General features: G+C 34.6%; 1 protein-coding gene and 2 pseudogenes across 1 annotated transcript; all 3 read right to left on the bottom strand.

Annotated features, from left to right (window-relative positions):
* Window positions 1–7: 7 nt before the first annotated feature.
* LOC141818251 (uncharacterized) lies at window positions 8–1,345 on the bottom strand (the record flags this gene model as incomplete). The annotated part of the gene is made up of 2 exons (XM_074705779.1): window positions 1,021–1,345; window positions 8–351 (listed from the first exon to the last, which is right to left on the bottom strand). Coding segments are annotated over exons 1-2 (669 nt in total), but the record flags the coding sequence as incomplete, so codon positions are not given.
* A 3,755-nt stretch (window positions 1,346–5,100) lies between these two features.
* LOC141818253 (receptor-like protein EIX2) lies at window positions 5,101–6,376 on the bottom strand (annotated as a pseudogene).
* Window positions 6,377–6,586: 210 nt separating this feature from the next.
* On the bottom strand, window positions 6,587–8,527 carry LOC141818252 (uncharacterized; annotated as a pseudogene).
* Window positions 8,528–10,157: the final 1,630 nt, after the last annotated feature.

Raw genomic sequence — 10,157 nt, forward strand, 5'->3', positions numbered from 1 at the left:
CCAAGTTGCATAGATCACCCAAACTCATTGGAATCTGCCCCATCAAGTTATTCTGTGATGCTTGAAAATATCTTAAGTTGTGAAGTTTGCCAATGTTTCCAGGTATTTGACAAGAAATATTATTATCAGATATGTATAATTCCTCCAAATTGACAAGATTACCCAAAACATATGGTATACATCCATAAAATTCATTAGATGACAAATCCAAAAGTAATAAGCTAGTGAGCTTACCAAAAGCATCCGGTATACCTCCAAACAATCCATTATATGACACATCCAAATATAATAAGCTAGAGAAGTTGCCCATGCTCAGAGGTATCCCTCCACTGATATTATTATAAGACAAATATAAATACTTTAAGTGGATAAAATTGCCCAGGATCACAAATATCTCTCCAGTGATATGATTACCACGCAAATCTAAATACTCCAAGCAAGTAAGGTTGGCCATGCTCAAAAGTATCACATCAGTTATATAATTCAGAGATAAATCTAGATACTCAAGATGAAAAAGACTTCCCATATTTAGTGGAACTTTTGTTAAAGAATTACCAGCTAATTCCAAATACTTCAACTTTCGAGTGACATTCATTGAAATATTTGTGCCAACTTCTATTGCATCCGGTAGCCAACAATTTGAGAGAGCAAGATGTTCTAGACTATGAAAATTAATTTGATGATGCCAATTGGTTGTTGTAGAGAGATTGACACAATTCATGTCTAGATATTCTAGAGAAGTTAGGTGGGAGAGCCAACTTAGGTCATTTGACCATAAATAACCAAAATTACAAGAACTAAGGTCGAGGAAGCGTAGGCTAGAAAGATTGCCCAATTGTTGAGGAATTAATCCATCAAACATTGCATTGGAGAGGTTGAGATATTCCAAATGGACAAGCGAGGAAATCATACTAGGCACATGGGTTGAGAAGTTGTTGAAGCTTAAATCCAAGTATTTTAAATGCTTCAATTCAAACAAAGAAGGATTTACCTTACTTTTGCCAAGATATGAAGCATATTGATCATCAGGATATGAAGCATATGGATCATATGGGTAGTGAACATCAAGCATAATGACATGGCTAGTGGTGTTGTCACAAGCAATTCCTTTCCAGTTGCAGCAGTCATAACCGCTCCAAGAAGAAAGCCAGTGATCAGAATTATACAAATCAGACTTGATGGCAAGTAAAGCAATCCTTTCACTCTCCAAGCAATTGCTCCTCTTAGATGCATCTTGATGATCATCACAGCATGCTCTAGTGCTAAACAATAAGATGATGATTAGGAAGAAAATAGCATGCAGTGAGGAATTAGAGTTGCTCTTACAACCACAACTAATAGCCATAGAGTAGTGATCAAGGAAGAGTAGCTTGATTGAATCATAAGTTGGACGAGACACCATACTTAGCTCGTATATATATACACACGAGGTCCCTTCAATTTTGCCCGGAACTAAGTTAGTTTGATTTTTTGTTGAAAAATGAATTGGATAACTTTATTGATATGATCAAAATTATACTGTGAAAAAGAAGTTTGCTTAACTTCCACAAAATATTTATAATTGATAGATATGCATTAGAAATTTTCAAATGTCTTAAATATGATTGTGATTGAAAATTGAAATATCTTCATTATATTTTATTATAACTATTGGTTTGATTTATAATTTAATATTTCGTAATAGTATATTTAAATATGAATAGGGCATGGCTTTACACAAAAGTCAGTCATGTGGTTAGAGTCAAAGTCTGAGTGGTCAAAGTCTTAATCTAGAGTTAGGGGTAAAATGAGTGTTATTTATTGATTTGGAAACCGACAAATCATCTCATATTGTAAAAAAATGGAGCGGTCCCATAACATCTATAAAGAAGTAAATGATTTGGAATTACCGGCGAGATTCGAATCATTGCCCTCTTCTGTAACTTTACTCCGTCATAATCAACTCAGTTATATATCGGGGGCTTAATCATCTCACACACTTACAACGGCAGATAAGGGCTCATTTTAACCCAAACTTAACTTGAAAATTTTATAAAGTATATATCACAAGCCTTAATTACTCATAATAAACCTCTTTTTTTTATTTTTTTTTACTAAAGGTGAAAATAAAAAATTATTTCATAAAGCTTATGTTTTAGGGGGAAAATAACAAGTCCCTTCCATTGTTTCAACAGTGCATGATGTCATGCTCAATAGGAAGAAATTGCCCAATCATCTTAATTAAAAAAAATGTTAACAATAAAAATACGGTAATTGTAAGTACTGAAAAGAAGACCAAAAGAAACATAGATCGGCATAAAAGGGATGATCGAGTAGATCCATATTAATTACTGATATGAAAAACACAAGCAATAATATCTTGTGATCAGATCGTAAAAGATAAGTTGTAATAAATATTGAATGCTAGAAGAGATAAAAATAAGTAATATTGTGGTGATAGGAAGAAGAAATTATGGAAGGAACATTAAATGTGAAATGAAATGTGGAGTCGTCGAGATGGATTATGGATCATGGACTGTGGAAATTGGAGACAGATGATGAAGAGAAGGATGATGCAAGTTATTAATTAAAGAACACCTCTAAAATTTTACTAGCTAGCTTATTAATAATTATATATACAGTGAATATATATATACATATAATATATGAATTGGATGACGCAACTTGTTGATTATATATACCATGAAGAAGAGGTTTGCTTTGACTTCCAAAAATAATAACAAATTGATAGATATGTATAAGAAATTTTCTAATGCCTTAATTATGATTGGGATTGGGATTAAGAATAATCTTTGGATCCACCTTTTTTGCAGAAGAGAGTAGGAACTTCGTCCAATGAGAAAAGTCAAAGTCTCCTGTGGCTAGAAAAGTCAGAGTCTCTTTAATGATAAGTCAAAGTTTCCTTTATGACTTGTTTAGTCAAAGTCTTCGCTTGTTTAATCAAAGTCTGATGGCACCATAATTTCAACATGCATACCGCCATAGTTGACTACTGAAGCAATGAGATACATCTTAATTAAACCCAATCAATTAAATTATCATAAATTTGGTTTTTTTTAAAAAAAAATAAAATTTCACTCACAATAAAGATAAAAGACTACTGAAGAAATAAATGACTTTTTTCATGAATTAGGAAATAGTAATCCTTTTCGATCTACATATTTGAGGATATTTAGAGGAGTAATTAGTTGATACGGCCTGACTCTTTGATTTTGAAGAAAGAATTTAGTATCAATTTGATGATGTTCTAGTGGGAGAGTATCAATCTGAGAGTTGTCTTTTGTAACTATTTCCTTTCTTTTGAAAGATATATAGATGAAAACTGTAGGATAATAATATCACTACACTGCAAACTTCAGCTTTTAAGTTTCAACTTTCATGCACCACAATTAATCATATATACACAATGACAATCACAACTAAATATGATCAAGTACATGGAAGCTAAGTCATCCCTCATCACTCCTTGAAAATTCAAAGGGCTCAATTAAGCTAGTTTTTGCCTTTTTGACTTAAGCACTTCCAAACTTCAGTGATCGATAGTTGCACAAGCATCCAATCATATATACATCTTATCCACCATCTGGAAGAGAGTAATCTCTTGTGGACTTTTTCATGAATATTAAGCCCAAAAATATGCCCAAAATCCAACTATGAATCCCATAACAACAAAGACATAATCTAGAATTCTTTCAAGCTTCTCATCATATTCTTCTTCATCTCCTTCTTGGGATGGTGAATGATGAGCTTCATCACCACAAAGACCCATGTTGTTGTCATAGATAGAGCCATTGAAGGTTGAAAATTGACCTCCCGTTGGGATCCTTCCTGACAAACTATTGTGGGAGAGATTGAAGACGCAAAGAAAATTTTTTTAGCGTTTAGTCCAAGAAATAAGTAGATGAATTTGAATTTTAAATGAAATAAATATATTTATTTTAAACGCCTATAAATTATTAGGAAGAAGACTATGCCATTTCAAAATTAATCCGGTGAATTAATTCAATTTTTGAAAAAATTATAAATTATCACACGCTTAATTGCTCATAACAATCCTAATATTTTTTTTTCGATAATAGATTTACCAAGAAATGGACAAAGAATTCTACTACCTTCTCAGTAGAATGCCAAGCTTTGAAGAATTCATCTTGTGCTAAGTAGATTCGTTTGTCATATTGGTGTAAGAAACGTAGTTGTTCAGTTACTACCATCTGTTCTCGAAAGCTTTGCTAATTGTCTAAGATGGGAATATTGAGAACATATTTGGCTTCTAGAATGCGGTCTTCGACATGGTTTCCGCACTGTAAAAATATTAATACCTCAGATCATGTTAGCAATGTGCTGATAATTAACAAATATGTCACTAACCACATAGATTTAGGGTAAGTGCTTTATGTATAACATATTGATAGTTCTTCAAATTCAATCACTGACACTCCGACACTCCAGGCTGACATCTAAAATCCCTCTATTATTGTTCCGGTGTTGTTGTTCCTTTTAAGATTATTCTAAAAATCCAGTTTTTTTTAGTATTGTTGTATCTTATGCAATGCGTTTTTAGTGATGCAGAACCTTGGGCTTGTTCCTTGAAGACCAATGGCAGATATAGAGTTTGAGACAACAAAGTGATGAATGGATGCAGTTCTTTCTGGGCTTTTATGCAACTTTTGTTGTATTTCTTGTTTGCTTTTGGTGTAGTTAAATTTATGGGCATCTCGTTGTTATAATAAAACTATTTGGATGTGTATATTCTGCAAAGGGATAAAGAACTTGACATTTTCCCCATTTCTTAAGCTACATCAGCATTCAAATCGAACTCATGCAATAGGACTGGATCTTTTGAAATTTGGGTTTGATTTGCTACGTAGATCCTCAATTTTTTCCAGTTGAATCAGACCAGAATTTTCTATTAATCGAACTCATTTCATCCTCAATTGGAGCATGGAGATTGTTTGAAATCTCAATACTCTGTTGCGGTAGAACTCTATCATACTGTTTGACTTCTTTTTTTTTCCAAAAAAGTTAACATTTAGATTCTTGTGAGAATGAAAAAAAAAACTTTACAAGTAATTAATTAATGACACACCAAAGTACTGTATATAATACTTAATATGTTGCCTGATTATTGATTACCAAAATGACCATTACATAAAGATGTTCAAAATATTAAATTACATCTCTATTTTTCTTCTTTTTTTTTTGTAGAGCAAAAATATCATAGAATAACATCATCACACCATGCTATAGCTTCAGCTTTTATCGTTTCAACTTTCACACCACACTTTCATCATACACAATTATAACATTCACAACAACTAAATATGATCAACTATATAATAAGGAAGCAATCATATCCCTCTTCGCTACTTGAAAGTTCAAGGGCTTAAGCTCATTTTTGCCATTTCAACTTCAGCTTTGCCTTTGCAATCTTCAGCGAGAGTTGCACATACACCCAATCATACATCTTGTCCACCATCCGGAAGAGAGCAACCTTTATGGACTTTTTCATCATAAGCATGCCAAAATATGCCCAAAAACCAACTATGAACCCCATCACAATGAAGGTATAATTCAGAACTCTTTCAAGCTTGTCACCTTCTTCATTTTCTCCTATTTGAGATGGTGAATGATGATTAGCATCATCACCAGGACACTTTGGAAGTGGCACACCACAAAGGCCCTCGTTGCCGGCATAGGTCGAGTCCTCAAAGGTTGACAATTGACCGCCTGTTGGGATTCTTCCTGACAAGTTGTTGTAGGAGAGATTCAAGAAGCTGAGGAAGTTCAAAGAAGATAGGTTGGAAGGAATTTCTCCCATGAGACGGTTCATCGACAAGTCAAGAGACTCCAATTCTGACATGGCACCAATATTTTCTGGAATCCTTCCTGTCAAATGGTTGTTGGATAAGTTGAGGAAGCACAATCCATGCAGCTTCGTGATCTCTTTTGGAATTTCACCAGAAAGCTCATTGTTTGACAGGTCTATGCTTGCCACTGCACTAAGAGCTTTAGTGTATTCATTGGTCGACCCTTTTGCAGTTATTATAATATTATCATATGGCCCATGTCACCTAAAGGTAGTAATAGGATTTGCATCCATGAAAACCAGAATAGTTGCCACTACCATGCAATGACACTGTAGTTTTGTTTCACAGCCATAGAACTAAAATTTGCAATGGTGGATGGTATACTGCCAGTAAGTTTGTTGGATGAAAGATCCAAAACTTGGAGGAGAGCAAGATTTCCAATATTCACTGGAATAGCACCATGGAATGAGTTTGAGCTCAAACGAAGAATCTTTAGCAACGGGAAGCTCCTTCCCACCCATTTTGGTATTTCACCAGAAAATTTATTCCCACCGAGATCAAGAACAATTAATTTTTTACAATTTTTTAAGGCAGGAGGAAATGGTCCAGACAAATTGTTATTGCTCATGTGCAGGGAGTTCAAATTAATTGGATATGAGCCATTGCAATTTGGGACTTCACCCGATAAGTAATTGTTGGATAGGTGTAGTATATATAAATTAGTGAAATTGCAAAAGAAGGCCGGCAAACTACCATGGATATGGTTATTAGACAACTTTAATACTTGAACCTCTTCAAAATTTGCATAGCTTAATGGAATTGTTCCTTCAAAGGAATTATTTGATAGATCCATATAGGAAGATAGACTAGAAGGTAACTGACCATTCAAATTGTTTGAGCTTATGTCAAGGTGATATAGTGAATTATTGAAAATGAAATCTGAGAACCAACTTGGAATATTTCCATAAAGTCCAACTCCAGATAAATATAATACTTCCAAAGTTGTTTGCGTGTGAATCCAAGAAGGAAATGTAGTTCCCAAATGACAATAACTCATATCAATCCAATAAGCATGAAAAGGAGGAAGCCAATCATCTGATAAAATCAAATTCAAAGAGTTATAAGATATATCCAAATTCATTAAGTTGGTGAGCTGGGAAAAGTGAGCATCTGTCACATTGCCCTGTAATGAATTGAATGAGATATCCAAGTATTTCAATTGAGCTAATTGCCCGAGACTGGAAGGGAGTGACCCATTGAACTTATTTTGATAAATGTATAAGGATTGTAACTTGGATCCTTGTGGACATTTAGACAAACCATCAAATAGATTTGCTAGTTCTCCACCAATATTATTCCCAGATAAATCCAAAACCTCCAAGTTGCATAGATCACCCAAACTCATTGGAATCTGCCCCATCAAGTTATTATGATGCATGAAAATACCTTAAGTTGTGAAGTCTGCCAATGTTTTCAGGTATTTGACAAGAAATATTATTGCCAGATATGTATAATTCCTCCAAATTGACGAGATTACCCAAAACATATGGTATACATCCATAAAATTTATTAGATGACAAATCCAAAAATAATAAGCTAGTGAGGTTGCCAAAAGCATCTGGTATACCTCCAAAAAATCCATTATATGACACATCCAAATGTAATAAGCTAGAGAAGTTGCCCATGCTCAGAGGTATCACTCCACTGATATCATTAAAAGACAAATATAAATACTTTAAGTGGATAAAATTGCCCAGATCATAAATATCTCTCCAGTGATACTGATTACCATGCAAATCTAAATGCTCCAAGCAAGTAAGGTTGGCCATGCTCAAAAGCATCACATCAGTTATATAATTCTGAGATAAATCTAGATACTCAAGATGAAAAAGACTTCCCATATTTAGTGGAACTTTTGTTAAAGAATTACCAGCTAATTCCAAATACTTCAACTTTCGAGTGACATTCATTGAAATATTTGTGCCAACTTCTATTGCATCCGGTAGCCCACAATTTGAGAGAGCAAGATGTTCTAGACTATGAAAATTAATTTGGTGATGCCAATTGGTTGTTGTAGAGAGATTGACACAATTCATGTCTAGATATTCTAGAGAAGTTAGGTGGGAGAGCCAACTTAGGTCATTTGACCATAGTGAATAATAATAATAATTACAACAACTAAGGTCGAGGAAGCGTAGGTTAGAAAGATTGCCCAATTGTTGAGGAATTAATCCATCAAACATTGCATTGGAGAGGTTGAGATATTCCAAATGGACAAGCGAGGAAATCATACTAGGCACATGGGTTGCGAAGTTGTTGAAGCTTAAATCCAAGTATTTTAAATGCTTCAATTCAAACAAAGAAGGATTTACCTTACTTTTGCCAGGAATATGAAGCATATTGATCCAATGGATAGTGAACATCAAGCATAATGACATGGCTAGTGGTGTTGTCACAAGCAACTCCACTCCAGTTGCAGCAGTCATAACCGCTCCAAGAAGAAAGCCAGTGATCAGAATTATACAAATCAGACTTGATGGCAAGTAGAGCAATCCTTTCGCTCTCCAAGCAATTGCTCCTCTTAGATGCATGTGGATGATCATCACAGCATGCTCTAGTGCTAAACAATAAGATGATTAGGAAGAAAATAGCATGCATCGAGGAATTAGAGTTGCTCTTACAACCACAACTAATAGCCATAGAGTAGTGATCAAGGAAGAGTAGCTTGATTGAATCATAAGTTGGACGAGACACCATACTTAGCTCGTATATATATACACACGCGGTCCCTTCAATTTTGCGCGGAACTAAGTCAGTTTAATTTTTTGTTGGAAAATGAATTGGATAACTTTGTTGATATGATCAAAATTACACTGTGAAAAAGAAGTTTGCTTAACTTCCACAAAATATTTATAATTGATAGATATGCATTAGAAATTTTCAAATGTCTTAAATATATATGATTGTGATTGGAAATTGAAATAATCTTCATTATATTTTATTATAATTATTGGTTTGATTTATAATTTAATATTTCTTAATAGTACATTTAAATATGAATAGGATATGCCTAAGTCTTGCTTTACAAAACCTATAGTCGTGTGTTTAGAGTAAGTCAAAGTCTTCTACATTTTGTAGCATTATTTTGCCAAATTGGAAATATACACAAGGTCTTTTTTTTTTAAGAAAATGAATAGCTATAAGAGGGGGGGGGGGTCGAGATCCTAAACCCTAGCCAACCTCCGCCGCGCCCTTCGCCGCCCGCCGCGTGGAGAAGCCGAGCAGACGCTGCCTCTGGCCGTCGCCTGCTGGTATCGGAGAAGACCAGCGTCGTCACCGGCGCTGCGTGAAGAGAAGCGGAGCCGACGCCGTCGCCTCCTCTCCGTTTTTCCCCTCCCCTCTACACCGACCGGCCGCGTCCCTTCCTCTGTTCGACGCCCTGCACTGCCGCCGTCGCTTCTGCTCCGCCGTCTGCCGCCGCCGCAATCCAGCTGCCGCCGCCCCGATCGTTCGCCTTTGCACAGAGAACGTCGCCTTCCGCCCGTGGCCACTGGTGCCCTGTTCGCGTGGAGAAGACGAGCCGCCAGATTAACCAATTAACAAGATTAATTAAGGTAATTGATTAGATTAGTTAATTAATGTAAGATTTAATTTAAGCTTGATTAATCTAGTTTGATTAAGTATGGTTAGTAATTAATATGGTAATTAGTTAATTACATGGTTAATTAGTGAACTGTTAATAAGATTAATTAGTTTAATTAATTAGGTTAATCAATTGATGGTTAATCTGATTTAGTTAGAGTTTAATTACATATTAATTAGTTTAACAATTAGTTAATTGTTGAATTAGATAATTGATTTGTAATTGATTAGTAGTTAATCTCTAATTAGTTAGATTAAAGATGAATTAGATTATTAATGAGTTTAATAATGGGTATATGTTTAAGGTTGAGTTAAATAATTAAGTAGGTAATTAAAGGTTCTTTGTTAAGGAACTATGATAATTAATTATTAATGATTAGTTTAGTGATTAATTAGTATACAGTTAAGGAAATTGATAAGATCATGGATTTCTAGTCGATTAATTAAGTATTGAGGTATAAATAATTAATAGATAACTAATTAAAGGATTAGATTAGATTAATGATTTCGGTTAAGCTATAGTTATGATTTTGCTAGGTTGCGCGAAGAAGGCGCTAGAGCACCTCGGAGAAAGAGCTCCGATTTCATCAACCTTAGCATTAAGAACCTAGTGAGCAGACAAAGTAAGTACATTTCTCACCTGCAGTATGAGTTGTTCCGTTACTTTCTTTATTGTTTCCACAATATGATTTGATAGAGCATGCATAA

This window comes from Curcuma longa, unplaced genomic scaffold (genome assembly GCF_044706935.1).
Source record: "Curcuma longa cultivar G26 ecotype Majalengka, Jawa Barat unplaced genomic scaffold, ITB_CL_G26_1.1 contig_23954, whole genome shotgun sequence".
Classification (NCBI taxonomy): Eukaryota; Viridiplantae; Streptophyta; class Magnoliopsida; order Zingiberales; family Zingiberaceae; genus Curcuma; species Curcuma longa.